Source organism: Odocoileus virginianus, chromosome 24, assembly GCF_023699985.2.
Source record: "Odocoileus virginianus isolate 20LAN1187 ecotype Illinois chromosome 24, Ovbor_1.2, whole genome shotgun sequence".
Classification (NCBI taxonomy): domain Eukaryota; kingdom Metazoa; phylum Chordata; class Mammalia; order Artiodactyla; family Cervidae; genus Odocoileus; species Odocoileus virginianus.
The window spans coordinates 52,169,994-52,185,645 of record NC_069697.1 but is presented as its reverse complement, the minus strand read 5'-3'; the positions used below and the strand labels follow the sequence as shown (position 1 = coordinate 52,185,645).

The 15,652-nt window shown below is 49.2% G+C and overlaps 1 protein-coding gene across 6 annotated transcripts in view; it reads right to left on the bottom strand.

Annotated features, from left to right (window-relative positions):
• BAZ2A (bromodomain adjacent to zinc finger domain 2A) overlaps positions 1-15,652 on the bottom strand; it is a 34,536-nt gene that overhangs the window by 18,106 nt on the left and 778 nt on the right. Inside the window, exons 1-3 of one of the 6 annotated variants that reach the window (XM_020884099.2) lie at positions 15,003-15,090; positions 11,483-11,566; positions 659-796 (exon numbers count right to left, since the gene is read on the bottom strand). In XM_020884099.2, the coding sequence (XP_020739758.2) occupies positions 659-794 (136 nt within the window). In that variant the 5' untranslated portion in view covers positions 795-796; positions 11,483-11,566; positions 15,003-15,090. Of the gene's footprint in view, positions 1-658; positions 797-4,859; positions 7,741-10,856; positions 10,997-11,482; positions 11,567-15,002; positions 15,091-15,652 lie in introns of those variants that run through there. The other 5 variants (XM_070454772.1, XM_070454773.1, XM_020884098.2 and 2 more) reach the window with 5 other exon arrangements.

The window sequence follows — 15,652 nt, the reverse complement described above, 5'->3', positions numbered from 1 at the left end:
AGAGAGCAGCTGATGAGCCAAGCCCAGCGGAAGACCTGGTCCTGGCAGCAGCACTTCCTTCTGGAATTACAGATGTTTCTCTCTGGGGAAGTAGGTAAACTTAAAACTCTCCCTGTCCCTCTCTTCTGTCCACAAGGACAGGAAGCGGCACACGCACTTCAAGCATCTGCCCTCTTCTCCGCTGCACAAACTAAAAGGCAAACACATCCCAACCCTCACCCAACGCCTCCACCTACAGTCCCAGGGGCGGCTACTCCAACCTCTAAAAACAGTTTCTCAGAAGACTGACCCTTTATCTCTTTCTCACGGGTGCAACCTGGTTATCAGAAGCAGTAGCCACCTCACCACTTTGCGGCAGTAGCCAGGGAACAGGGCTAACAGAAGAACAAGCTAAGATGAAAAGGCCAGTATATTTTTCTAATCTCTTCCAACCTTAAAACTAACAGCAGTTCTTCCATAAGCCCCTAGAACTTGCTCTAAGAAGCTTGATTTCTCTCCAGCAGCTGGAGTTCTGAGGATTCCCTTCCTCCCTTCCCACCTGACATAAAAGAGAGTTGTGGTGAAGTAGTCAACCCAGAGGAGAGCCCGCTGACCCCATCAATCCACTCTAAAGCAATGATGCCCACTCCCTCCCAGGCCACATGGCCCTCACACTCACTTTTCCCTTGCTGGGGGAAGTTCATGGGAGACCCGTTAGTGTAGAGCCCCTCCCCTGAGGAGGGAGAGGGTTTCAGTCCTGAGGCAGCAGGTGCAGGGGGAAGGCCAGTAAAGTTAAAATGGTCGTTTGCCTCCATTTCTGTAGGAGGGGAGAGAAAGGGGAAAAAAAATACTGGCGGTTAAACAAGGTTATGTCACCTGAAATATTCTAGAAGGAATGCCCCCACCCTTCCATCTACCTTACTTACCCTTCTCCTACCTAAGCACTGGACAGGGCAGAGTGGGGAGAGAGGGGGTTGAGGAAAAAGAGCAGAGAAGAGAAGAGGAAGCATGCTCCTAATCTGGGCAGTGACCGTATGGAAAGTATTCTTAAAAAGTCAGCCTTGTAGTAATACAAAGAGTTAGGGAGAAGAACCAAAATAGCTGCCTGGAGGAGTCTTTCCCTGGTATAAGTGCCACTCTTTTAATTCCCAGCCCATTTTACCCCTCTGTGTTAGATATTAGCCCTCAATCGTTAATATTTAACATTCTCCATCCTTTTTTCTCCCCCTCAGTTAAGGCCAGAGTCCCAGTTCTCAGGGTCTACAGAAGGTTCCCAAAGCCATTTTTTGACAGGAAAGCATGGATATGTTGGCAGAAAAAGTATATTTAATACATATCATGTTTCATTATTATAGTTGTTAATTTTCATGTTATCCTATCTATAGCCTCAGACATCAGAAGCAGACAGTATAGTTACCTGACTAAAGGAATTTGAAAAGCACAGAGTTCAGGAAAGGTGATTATAATGGCAAAGCTCAAATCATCAAGTAACACTTCTACTCCTTTTTCATGGGAAATACTATGGTCTCAAGAACACAGCTCTGAAAAGTGTCAGAGCTGGAAAACTGATTAAATAAGAGTGCCCTAAGGAAGAGTATTTTGTTGTGTCTACCATGACTACTTTCCCATGTTAGGTTTTGTGGCTTAAATGTAAAGGGCTGCTGAGAGAACTGCTAGGTACTTTTTTTTTTTTAACGGCTAGTTACTTAAACTGTAAAATGCAGTGGCTCACTGGGGAGAAGTATGGTTTAAAAGTTCTTTGCCCTCTGCTGAATGTGAGGCGATACACTAGTAGGAATGATGATCCGAACAAATTTATCTGTGGAACTTCCCTGATGGCTCAGTGGTAAAGAACCCGCCTGTCACTGGAGGAGACATGGGTTCGATCCCTGGTCCAGGAAGATCTCACAAGCCACACGGCAACTAAGCCCGTGCACCACAGCTACTGAGTCTGTGCGCTGGAGCCGGGGAGCCAAAACTGCTGAAACCCACGAACCGCAGAGCCTGCGCAGCACAGTGAGATGCCCGCACACTGCGATACAGAGGGACCCCCGCTGCACAAAACTACAGAAAAGCCCTCGCAGCGACAAGGCCCGGCACAGCCAAAATAAATAAATACATGACATTATTTTGAGGAACGTCCCTGGTGGCCTAGTGGTTAAGAATCTGCCTGCCAATGCAGGGGACGTAGGTTTGATCCCTGGTCTAGGAAGAACCCACATGCAGTGGAGCAACTTGGCCCGTGCCCTGCAACTGCTGAGTGTGACCACCCCAGAGTCTGAGCTCCACAAGAGCAGCCACCGTAATGAGAAGCCCACACACCACAATGAAGACTCGGCCCCGCTCGCTGCAACTGAACAAAGCCACTGTGTGGCAACTAAGACCCAGTATAGCCAAAAATAAATAGATCTTAATAAAAATAAAAAAAATTTTTTTTTAAAGAATAAATTTACCTTTGATAGAGCAAAGAGAAAAAGGAAGAAAGATAGGAAGCGGAAGCTAGGATTATTGACAGTCCGACACATCAGATGCTTAGGACATCCCAGCACACACTAATCTGACATGAGAGACATGATCTGTCATGATACAGAAAAAGCAACTCCTCTGGTTACTACGTTTTGAAAAAGGACAGACAAATTCAGGTAGAAAGATTTATCAAGCTCCCAAGATGAAATAATAAGCAGACCGAGGTTATGTGGGTTTTTTAACATATAACTTTATTTATTCATGGCTGTGCTGGGCCCTCACTGGCGCGCGAGGGCTCTCCCTCGCTGCGGAGAGTGGGGGCTGCTTTCTGCCGCAGGGCCCATGGTGTGCAGATTTCAGCGGCTGTGGCACACGGGCTTAGCTGCTCTGCAGGACTAAACCCATGTCCTCTGCACTGGCAGACAGAATCTTGCCCACTGCGCCACCTGGGAAGTCCTAGGTTATGTTTTTTGTTTTGTTTTTATTCGGTTGTGCATGTGGGATCTAGTTCCCCCCACAGAGTCTTAACCACTGGACCACCAGGGAAGTCCCCTAGGTGAGGTTTTTTAAGTAACTTCTTAAAAAAATAAAACAAAAAAACTAGAAGTAAAGCTTTTTAAAGAATGAATAAATTAGTTAAAAATATGTAAGACCACTGCCCAAGGTTTGTAAGAATCATATTCTTGAACATGCCAGATAATGCAAACTGGCCACCATCAGGTGAACCTGAGACAGTTCTGAGCGTGAAACAGAAGGCCAGCATAGCATATGGCATGGCAGCTAAGAGACTTTCCACGCTCAATACCGTAACTGTCTCCCCCTCCATCAACTTCAACTAGAATGTGAAAAATAAGAGCCACTCTGTATTTTGTCAATTTAAGGGAGGAAAAGTTTTTAGGATAAACTTATTTTCCATATAGGATTTCCTATCTTCATTCTAAAATAAGCAGCAGATCCAAACTTGCTAGGCATCAATGAAGAAACTGGGTCTCTATAGAGAAGACCTCAGGGCCCTCCAAGATTTCCCTATAGTTAAAGGCCTCTCCTCAGCACTGACGGTCTGAAAAATAAGCATCGTGAGAATAGTGATCCTTTCAAAATGAAAGACATTAAGGAAGAAAAGTTCATCCTCTATCCCATAGGTTGCATGCATGCTCACTCACTAAGTCATGTCCAACTCTTTGGGACCCCATGGATTGTCGATCCTGTAGACTATAGCCCACCAGGCTCCTCTGTTCAGGGGACTTCCCAGGCAGAAATACTGGAATAGATTACCATTTCCTTCTCCGGGGATTTTCCCAGGGATCAAACCCACGTCTCCTGCATTGGCAGGCAGGTTCTGAGCCATTTGGGAAAGCGTACGTCACAGGGAACTCCCTGGTGGTCCAGTGGTTAGGACTCAGCACTTTCACTACCAGGGCCTGGATTCAATCCCTGGTCAGGGAACTAAGATCCCTCAAGCCAGGCAGTACAGCCAAAATAATAATAAGCAAAGCTATAAGCAAACTTATATCACAGAGAAGATATTCAGTAGTTCATTACACACGTCTAGAAATGCTATGCTTGATAATCAGATGAGAGCCAATCTCATCTGATCCCCTCTCCACTCCTCCAGTTGTATGCACAGCCACACCTCTGCTGGGGTGTGCGAGACACACATCTTCTCTCCTATATCCGCTGGACTATATTCTCCCACCCAATGACAGGCCACAGTTAGTTGTCTTTTTTTCTGTTTGAATCCATGAGGAAACTAGTGACTTTTTCATCTCTGCTAGTCTGGGACAGTATACCATTTCCTGTCTCACAAATTATATACTAATAAGCATAAATGGGGAGAAGGAAATGGCAACCCACTCCAGTATTCTTGCCTAGAGAATCCTGTGGACACAGGGGCCTGGTGGGCTACTGTCCATAGGGTCGCACAAAGTCGGACATGACTGAAGCGACTTAGCATGCATGCATGCACTGGAGAAGGAAATGGCAACCCACTCCAGTATTTTTGCCTGGAGAATCCCAGGGACAGAGGAGCCTTGTGGGCTGCCGTCTATGGGGTCTCACAGAGTTGGACATGACTGAAGCGACTTAGCAGCAGCAGCAGCAAGCGTAAATGGATGGCTTACAGAAATGAGATAAGTAAAAGGGATGAGAAGTTATCTCGTGCCTGAGGTCTGTTTCTCCAGTAGCCTCTACTGAGGGGTCACAGGACCACAGTCACTTCATTTATAAGCAGCTCCTAAAAACACAAAACTCTGTGCTGGGCAGTGACATCAGTGGAACAACAGTGGCTCTAGGTGCAAATTCCAGCTCTACTACCACTGGCTGTGTGACCTTGACAAGATACTTTAAAACTATCACTATTTTACTACTACGAGAGATATTACAAAAGCAGGGATGATCCTCCCAGCCAGACTCACTGTATACTTCTGTTGTTCAGTCGCGCAATCGTGTCCAACTTTTTGCAACCCCGTGGACTGCAGCACGCCAGGCTTCCCTGTCCTTCACTATCTCCCAGGGTTTGTTCAAATTCAAGTCCATTGAGTCGGTGATGCCATCCAACCATCTCATCCTCTGTCACCTGCTTCTCCTCCTGCCTTCAATCTTTCCCAGCATCAGGGTCTTTTCCAATGAGTTGGCTTTTTGCATCAGGTGGCCAAAGTTTTGGAGCTTCAGCCTCGGCATCAGTCCTTCCAATGAATATTCAGGGTTGACTTCCTTTAGGATTGACTGGTTTGATCTCTGTGCTATCCAAAGGACTCTCAAGAGTCTTCTCCAGTACCACAATTCGAAAGCATCAATTCTTCGCTGCTCAGCCTTCTTTACGGTCCAACTCTCACATCCATACACGACTACTGGAAAAACCAGAGCTTTGACTATATGGACCTTTGTGTCAGCAAAGTGATGTCTCTGCTTTTTAATATGCTGTCTAAGTTTGTCATAGCTTTTCTTCCAAGGAGCAAGCGCCTTTTAATTTCAGATGTCACTTAAATATGGCATCACAGTACAGGAATGCAAAGAAAATGTGGGCAGCTCCTCTCAGCAATAAAATCAAGGTTATTTTATTTCAACCTTTCTACCCAAGATGATTTTCACAATAAGGCCTGAAGGTAAATCATGTCTTCCCATCTAGAGCTAATGAGAACGGTAAAGCAAAGAAGAGTGTCTCCCTTTAAACTAATAGGACCTTGGCCAAATGAAAAAAGGAAATCAGTTAGTGCCCAACCCCCAGAAGAGTAGACAGCTCTCCTGACCAGGAAGTACAATCAGACCAGAACCCAGCCCAGTCCCAGTAGTATGTAAATGTATCTCTTAAGAGCCTTTAAGCTTCATTTGTAAGAGTTAAGGGAGGGACACTGCCCCTTAAGCTTGAGGCAGTAAAGTTCTTGCCACGTGGCCAAACAGCCTACTCTTTCTCTCAGTTGCAACTGAAGAGGTACTATTCTGTGGACCTGTGACATGGCTTTAACAGAAAAAGGCTGACAATGCACAAAGTGTTGAAATAAACATTGCAAATTTCAACACTGTTGCAGGTGCCCTGACCAACACCAACACTCAGACCTCTGAGGCTATCTACCCCCAAACAAGACACATCATCAACACCATCCAGCGGGACCCTTGAGCAATGCCTGCAGCTTCTTGCTTCATTTTTCCCATAGAGAATGCTAAAATTCCACAGAGAGATTTCTAATATGGGGGGCTAGGAAGAGATTTCAAACACCTGTCTTTACTAAACGGTGAGTGTAAATCTTGCAGTATAGTAAATAAATCATATTAATACATTTTAGATTTGTAATGGTGCATGTTATGATATTTCTGAACACTGAACATCTCTGGATTCACCCACCATACTCTAACACAGTAGTTCCCAACCAGGGTGATTTTGCCCCCAGGGAACATTTAGTTATGTAGAAAGGTATATTCTACTGACATCTAAGAAATTGATACTGGGGATGCGCCTAATGATCATGTAATATACAAGACAACCCACCACAACAAAGGATTATTTGGCTCTTGCTCAAGGTTGAAAAACTCTGCTGTGATACAAAAGCTGCCTTTTTTCCCATTCCTATCCTATACTCTGGGGAAGATCCAAAAGTTCTAACTATTCCCAATGCCTGATGCTGCAAACAAGGATGCCTTGCCTTTCAAATCTAAAACCCCCTTCCCTGGTTAGGCTGTCTTCCCCCACCAATAGAGTTCCAAGTGTCAAGCCACAAAATCAACATGCCTTCTTCTCCTGTCAGGATAGCCCATTCCGACAGTACTGGTAACTGACTTCCTGTGGAACACTGATTCAGACTACAGCCATACTGAATGAGGCTCATTCTCTCATATATGTCCTCTCCTTAACCTCCCTTTCCTAGTCAGGACAGTGAGGCAGAAGGAAGGTGATGAAAGAAGGAAGGTTATTATACTAAGGGAAGCTATTCAAAGACAACTGCCATGTCCAAGCTGCACAGAACACAAAGATGACTGTTCTCTGTTATTTTTTTCTATACTATGTAGGTTCTAGGGGGCCCAGGTGGCGCAGTGGTAAAGAATCCATCTGCCAATGCAAGAGTTCGTCATGGGTTCAATCTCTGGGTTGGGAAGATCCCCTGGAGCAGGAAGTTGCACTCCAGTATTGCACGGAACACTCCATGAACTTGAAGAGCCTGGTGTACAGTCCACGGGGTCACAAAGACTCAGACAAGACTGAACGACTGAGCACACATGTAGGCTCTATAGCAACACCAGTATTAGTTCTCCCCTTGTATCCCGAGCACTTAGTTCAGTGCTGAGTACCTAAAAAACTGAAAGGAAATATTTGTTGAACCTGTAGATTGAGCAAATGAATGAATAAACCTATTTTTTCTGTCACTATCAATTTACTCATCCGATATAGAATATGGTTTTTTGCTCCTACCATTCTCAGAGAATCGAAAAAATTCAGTTTCCTTCTTCATAGAGGTAACTCTTCTAGAGGGAAGAAAGGCCCCAAATCTTGACATATTTTAGACAGACGTCTCATGCAGAAAATAAGGCCCAGAAACAGGGAAGCATGATTTAACTGAACACTCAAGGTATATAGCAGGTTTTAAAATATTTGGTGACTGAATAAAGGAACCACATATCAACAATCTAGGCTAGGTTTTCTGCCATTGCTCTGACCAGAGAACTGGAAATGCCTTTAAAACTGCAGGACATTAAAAGCCACACTCCAGAGGCTTTAACAAGGTTATTTCCCTTTCAAGCTCTGTTTCTCAATTTCAGCTCTAACAGTTAGACTTCATCCCTTTTCAAAAATATATTACCCTCCTCCTCAAAAAAAAAAAAAAAACTGAGCTGAGAAGGCAGGTTAAAGATCCCATTTAGTGAGGCAGGTTTTATAAATTTACAATTTTATAAATCAGAATTATGAAAAACAACAAGTTGGTGAAAAATGCTCCCTCTGACCCATGTGTAACAATGCTAAGAAAGTATAATCTTGGGCTATGAGGTATATGAGAACATTCATATCCTAAAAAACAAATCCAGACGATTACCTGCCCCCAAAAATCCTCCAAGAGTTTTATAAGTCACTCTATCTCATAGGAAATAAGATTTCTGGCATTACTGCCTCACTGTACACATCTCACACAAGACTGAGCAGCATACCAGTTAGTGGAGTAACTCCCACACTATTCTAACTATTTTATTATTTTAGTAAAAGAGTGTAGCAGACCTCCTCAGAGGTGAGAAGAAAGGCCAACAGGACACCGCGACCCTAACCAGCTTTGCTTCTCCCTTGGCAACGCCAGATTCCAGAACCCAAGACTGCGAGACGAGCCTCTCAGGGCATTCTAGATTTCCGACTGACTCTGAGGTCGGCCCCACATAGTTCTTTCTACACCTCAAACTTTCTCCTCTACAGAGAAGCTTAAAAAAAAAAAAAAGAGTCAATATTTTCTGAGAGAAAAATACATCCATTTTACAAAAAGGGCATGAAAGCTTTACTTCATTCAGCTTTCTTATCAATCATGTATAGAATGAAGCCACAGCTATCTCAAAAATCAACTTCTCTTAAAAGAGTCCAAAGCAACAGTAGTCGTCTTTTTCCTTCCTTCACTGTTTTAATTTCCAACAGGGAAAATCAATTTACTATTCTGTCAGGACCCAATCTAGGTAAACAAAGGTTGAAGAAAGGGGAACTTGAAAATCAGCGTCAAGTCAACCCTGTCAGAAAGCAACTCAGAGGAGCCAACCAGTCAAGCAGAGGGGCAAGAAAAAGGGCGACGACACCGAGCTTGCTTCGCTGTCTCCAGAACACCAATGCCAGCAGCCCCAGGAAAAAGAGCGATGCTGCTATCCTAACAGTGATGATGCCGCTGTCACACAATCATATGTCTACCAGGTCCCATCCTGGACCTTTAATCTAAGAATCTACAATTCAGGTGGAAAATACTGAAAAGATTACTTAAATGTTAGGCTTAAGCCATCTTCAGGATAGTTCAAATGATCTCAGTACTTCCATCTCTCAAAATATAAAATCCTGTGGCCAACTCATCTCAAACCAAACCCAGGGTCTAGCTAAGTGCCTGGGGGCATAGGACACAGAGTCCATCACTGTACGCTGCAATAAAAATCTCCTGGAGTTATCAGGTGGGAGAAAGAGAAAATCTTTGCACAGACACATGACTTTGCATAGAACAGGGGAAAAGGTTACCACTCTCCATGAATGGTAATGAGAGAATGTCTTTTATGAACTGAGGCGTAAGTCATATGATAACTAACTCTCCCAATGAGTTGTTTCTGCAGAAGGCAAACCATCCCCTATGTTAACTAGCAGGCTTCCAACAGGGACTTATTCTTAGGCTAGAACTACCACTGAGGAACAAGCCCACCACCCTCACTCTGCAGATCAGTCCTACCCCAACACACAAATCCCACTCAGTTACATCTTCCCCCTTCCCTCCTCTTCTTCCACATCTCAGAATTGATTTCTTCACAAGCTCACTTGCTCAAGTGGTCTGCAATACAGAAACTGTCATATGTAAGAATATATTTAATATTCATACACACATATAAAGCAAGATCCCCAAAAGTCACTCTCATGCCACAAAAGATCCCAAGTCTTCCTGGCTGCTCTTTACACTCAGGGAATTTGCATCACTTGTACTGAAAGTGTAGCCTTGCTGGTGAATGAGTGAGTCTGATTTTCTATGACCTCTAGCTCAGGAGAAAAAAATCCAGACAAGGAGACAGAGATGCTTTGGAGGGGGAATTGGGATCAGTGAGTCAACGGCAGTGACTACTTCAGTTGACAAATTAAGTTTACTAAAAAGAAGAAAAAAAAGTCGAACGAAAGGACTCTCTGACCACATGGTTGGCAGGATCCAGGCTTGCCTGAAGGCCTCAGAAAATGAAACCAAATCTGATTAAAATGGACATTTCAAAACAAGAGACGCAGTAGCAAACGCACAGCTGCCATTTCCCGGCCACTTCCTGCGGGAGGCTTGGGGGAGGGGCTGTTTGTGTACAGACCGAGGTGGAAGCGATCCCCCCCGCATCGCCCCCCGAAGGGTGCAGATCTCTCACGCCAACAAATCCTACAAAGGATGACTGCTGATGGCACTGCCTTCCCCTGAAAATTGGGGACCTCAGGAAAGAAAGGGATGATGCGGGATCATCTTTTCTGCCATGGAAATGGGGATCCCCTTAGCGAGGGATCCCCCTTGGAAAGGGTTCCCTCTATTCTTCGCTCCGGCCCCTAAGCCCAGCTCAAATCCGGACGCCTTAGCACCGGCCCTACCAACCCCCATCCCTGGAGTGGGGGATTCTCCCTGGACTCGAGGGCCCCAAGCCAAGCACAGTTTCACTCCAGCAAGGCTCGCTCCTGCTCGCCAAGCTAAAGAGAGCGTGCACCCCACCCCCCACTCCGCCAAGGAGACACCCCGAGACCCCTGGAAAGCCCTTTAACCTCCACTCACTATTGCCAAAACGCCCCAACCCCCACAAACGGAGTGTGTAACCCGTCCAGGGAACCCCCTCACCTACCCTTCGCACTCGGGCAATCCCCACCCCTTCTGAAGAGGTGGAGCCCCTCCCGGGGATTCCACCCCGAGTCCCCCACAGAGTCATTTCCACCAGCCAGGCGGCTTCTCCGCCTCCTCCTCGCAGCCGCCGCCGTCGCCGGGGGCCTCCACAGCTCCTCTCGCTCCCGCCCCCGCCGCCCCATCCCGGGTCTACAGCAGGCCGGCCAGCCCCCTTCTCCTTCCAGCCCCCTGGGTGGAGAGACCCCCGCCCAGCGCTGGGTCCTAACTAGAAAGTCGGCGTCTCTCCCCCTACTTCCCTGCAAGGCTGTAGGCGGCTCCAGAGCCTCCGTTCCCTGAGAGAAACGTCGGATGAAAGCGGGGCTCCCTCCCCTCAGGCCCCCAGCCACAGACCCAACAGACCTGAGGCGGCGGCGTCCAGCCAGGCTCGGGGCTTGTCTCTCCCCGGGGGACGGGCGGTTCACATGGCCGCGCTCCGGGCGCCAGGAGGGGAGGGGAACGCGGGGGAGGGGGTCTGGGGTCTGGGAGGGGGGAGGGGGACGCGGCTCAACCGCGGGGCCCGAGCGGAGCCAACATGGCCGGCGGGGGAGGAGTGAGCCGAAGCCGGAGGGGGCGGGGAAGCTGCGGCCGCAGGAGAGCCGCCTTCCGCCGCCGGGTCCTAGCGCCGGGCGTCCCTGCTCCCTGACCCGGATCTGGGTCCTAGCGCCGCGGCGTCACCCTAGCCTACCTCTGCACTGTTTCATTGTGGGCGCTAGCCCCGCATCACGTTGAGCAAGCTGAAAGCCGTGCCCTGAACCCAAGGCTAACCTAAAAGACTACACCAAATTTCTAGGACTGAGATATATGCCAGTCCCCTAAGGGGGGGGGGCGGGGGCGGGGCGGAAAATGGGAGAGGGAGATCATTTCGGGGGCAACTATTTCCCATGGCAAGTAGTGGAAAAGTGGAAGTGCAGAAGCGGAAAGGTTAGGAAAAATTCAGTCCTGGTAAAGAGGTGGAAAAAGGCAAGCTCCATCTGCTGCCCACTCACCTGTCCCGTGGATGACAGCCCGGTCCTGCCTTGATCACCAATTTCCCGGCGACATCAGCAGGACCCTGAGGGTCAGGAAGACTCCTGTGGGTAAGAAAAGGAACCTTGAGCCGAGAAAGGGAAGGCCAGAGTCTAGCCTAAATCTGGTCAGAGGGACAGGGGAGGAACAAGAAAACTTACCAGCAAATAAGGTGCCCCAAATCACCACTTTTTATATAGTTCCAGTACTTTTTCTGATAGGGCTATATGTGAAAACTTCTGAGAAGAGGAAGGAAAAATCTAGCAGAGGACTAGAGATTAGCTATCACCTAAAATGTCTATTGCAGAGGCCCAGAATGGAGAACAGTGTCATATGTGATGTTAGAATTTAGAGAATTTATAGTTCAATCTTCTCTTGTTAGATGAAGAAATTATGGCCTGAAGAGAGTAACCAACTCGTCCAAGGTCAAACAGTGGATAAAATGTGACCAGAAACCAGGTTTGTTTGTTTTTTTTTCCCTTGCAACTCAACAGACTTTGCAGGCATCAAGATAATTCCTATTCAATTCATTGCAATGCAGTTCTACAAACAACTGCCTAACTGTGCAAAACTCAGGCTGAATTCTCTGGAAGAGGAACAGTTTCAGAGTGGGGATGATGAAACTCTGGCAGGTTGCGGGGTCAACAAATACTTTTTTCCTCTGGGAGTCTGGGGAAGAAGAAGATCTGAAAACTGGGTGAGACCATAGTAAGGTAGGACCAAATCCATCAGTCTAGCTTGGATTTTCTTACTCCACAGAGAAGTGAGTTCTTCCTGAGTTTTGACAGACTTCATTCACCACAACAAACCAATGGCTCAGAGAAGCTAAGAAGGAAGTGAGCTTCAGCAAAGCTCAAATTGTGTAGGACAGAGACAGGGTAAAAAGGGTTGGGAGGATGTCTCTCCTGAAAAAAATAGGTTGCCAGTGGGAAGGAGCAGACAGAAATAAAAATCCTTTTCTCCTCCACGACTCAATAACAGATTTAAAGGGTCACCTTGAATGAAAAATCAAGACTCCTAACAGCCTACTAACCTGAAGTCTATGGGTAAACAGGGATCACACTCAGGGTGGGAGGGGGGGTCCTTTCTTTTGGTGAAAGCAAGGATCCAGCAAACTTCTGCTAAGGAATGCCTCCCCCATCCCCCAAATAAAGACAGGTGAATTAGAGAGCCCAGGGCGTGGAACTGGCTTCCTAAAGGACCAAGAGAGAGAGAGCTAGGTATCCTTTTTCTTTTTTTCTTGTTCCTTTTCCAGGGCAGATGAGGGCGAACCTTCCTACCTCCCGCCTCCAATCAGAGGGCAGGACAGTCGGAGGCGGGCGGCAGGGGAGGAGCCTGCGCCAGTCAGACGGGTGTAGCCACGCCCCCCCCACACCACACACCCACACACACCCACCCGCTGGCTCCGCTCCTCTCCGGAAGAGCCGGTTACTCTTGTGCCCCACTGACTACCCCCACCCCTTCCGAGCCTCAGGCCTAGTCTCCAGGGCAACCCCTAGGACTATCCCAGCCAGGAGCCTTTGGGAAGGACGGTGTTGGATAGGAAAGGGCCACCCGGGATTAGAAAAGAAAGTGAGGCAGGATCCATTCTTTCCCATCTGATGCAGAAAGACTACAGTCACCTTCCTCCTTGAAGGAGACCCCTCCTCGTCCCTTCTGATCAGAGGTCTTCCTTGCTCTTTGAGGAAGGGTGAGGGCGGGGTGTCAATATGCCAGCAGCTGGGTGTTTACCTCTTGCCAGAAGCCACCCCAACCAGCAACTGTGCTTCTCCCCGACATCCAGACGACAGAGGGCAGACTGATCCTTTAGAACCCCAGACAGTCCTCAATCCTATCAGATGTGGACAATTCCTACCCCGTCTCTCTTTAGGAAGCTACTAGAAACGGGAAGGGGCAAATGGTCATTTTTTTCCAGCAACTAGTGAGAAGAGTACCTGGAGAATACTCTGAACCTCTGACAAGCCCGGCCAGTGGGCGGTAACAGAGAACGGGGAGGAGGAGATGAGCACCTGCTCCCCCTGTCCCACCCTGACCGGGGTCAGCTGCCGCAGTGCATGGCTCCACTGAGGAGCCAGATGGCTGGAGCTCAGAGCGGGAAGAGGCAGCAAGGAAGAGAGGGCGGATTCGCTTGTAGCCCTCTCCCTCTCCCTCTCCTTGTCCAGGTACAACTGGAATTGAACCCCAAACACCGCTGCTGATCACCCTCTCGTTCATCCCCCACCCAGCTCCCTCTAGGCCTGTGAAACATGACTCAAATCCAGACACCCTGTCCCTTCATTCTGGAGTGTGTTGTGCTGGGGACAGTGGGGAATGAGAGGGCAAGAAGAAAAGGGGCAGAGCTAAGGTCTCAGCTGGATTTGGGCAGAGGGGAATTCTCTAATGGAGATGGGGTAATTATCAATATTAAAGACCTCCCTCGCCCTCACTGGCTGAATGGTTCACATGTTAATAGGGTCTAGTGGGGCGACAGCCTTCAACCTGGTAACCATTCCAACCTGTCCCACTTTCCTCTCCAGGTCAATGGAAAACAATCTCCTCCCCCCATCCCCCCCACCCCGTATTTTGGGGAGGCCAGATTCTCCCCATCAAAAGGACCACAACTCATCCCTCTTCTCTCCAAATTGGTATGGTCCCCTCAGATTCAGCAGTCTTCTTTCAAACTCTCCAAGGAGCTTATCCAGACTGGCCTCAGAAGAGGATGGGGAAAGACCTAATTTCCTCAGGATTCCTTTTGCATCTGAATAGAAAAGGCCGGGCTTCCCAGACCTTCCTCACCACCCCCAACACCCTTAGAGACTTAGTCCTAGCCCTTCAAACACTGTTCTCCAACAGCCCCTTAAGCCCAGAATCACAAGATTCTGGGTGCCCCCCCCCCATTCCCTGACTCTGGGGTAAGAGCGGTCTTAGGCGGGACTGGCCCACCCCAAGCTTAGAAGGGCCGTTCCCACCTGGGCTGGTGCTGGGGTCGCACCCCCGGAGCCTGGGAGGGATGCGGTAGGGTCAGGGCGTCAGGAAAGCTTTAGATGAGAGTTAGTTGAACTTGAATGGCTAAACGGAGCAGGGCCTGAAAGTGACTCTAGGCTATGCTAACCCCCACCCCCCTCACTACAGGGAAGGAGTGGGGTTGGGGTGGCGGTTATTCCCCCTCCCATTGAAGGTTAGGATGGCGTGGGAAAGGGATGGTTCCAGAGGGGAGGAGGCGAAACCCAGACCGCGGGAGATTTTTCTGGCGAGGAAGGCGCGGGGGAGGGGGAGATCCTGGGTCCAGAATAGGAGGGGTACCCGGGAGAGGTTGGCCGAGAAGCGTGAGAAGCCTCTGGATTCCGGTCGCAGAGGACAGGGGAGAAATGGGCGAGGAGATAGTGCGGGGGAGAGAGGAAGGGCAGCTCCCGCAGGGGGAGGATCAGATCCGGAGTCCCGGGCAGCGCGGATCCCGGGTAGGAGACCGCAGGGGCGGCCGGCCGGGGGACTCCGGGACCGGACGTGGGTGCCGGGCCTCACCTGGAGCAGGGCCGGGCGGTGTCGGCAGCGCAGGTGGCCGAGCCGGGCGGCGGCGGCGCCTCCTCCCCCAGCCCTGGGCCGCCGGCGGGGCGGGCGGGGGGGGGGGGGGGGGCGGGAAGCACTTAAAGGGGCCGGAGCTACTGGGGTAGGGACGAGCGCTCGGGCAGGGCTGTCGCGAAGAATCCGCCGGGGGAGGGGGAAGCGGGTGGCGTCTCCCAGGGGCCAGAACCAGGAAGAATCCCAGATGGAGGAAGAGAGCAGCTCCCCAGGAAGAAGAGACAGAAACTTCTGCGGTGAAGTGGGGGATGGTGGTGGGTTCGAACTGGAGGACCTGGGATAGCTCCACCCGCGCTCCAGGAGACACCGGCCGAGATTTCGTCACAAAGGAAGACCAGGAAGGCGGTGAGGGTCACAGGGACTCCGCAGGAGTAGAGGTGTCCGAGAGGAAACTCACGGCCGAGCCTGCTGCGGGTGACGCACAGCGGCCCTCCTGGGTGAACAGGTTCAACTCCCCGGGAGCTCAAGCCCTACCGCTGTGGGGAGACGCAGCCTCCTTCCCCCGGCACGACCCAAGTGTAAAAGCTTCTGGAATCAGGAAGCCACGAGGGCAAAGACCTCCTAGGCCTTTCAACCTCAGTCTTGCCTCTCCC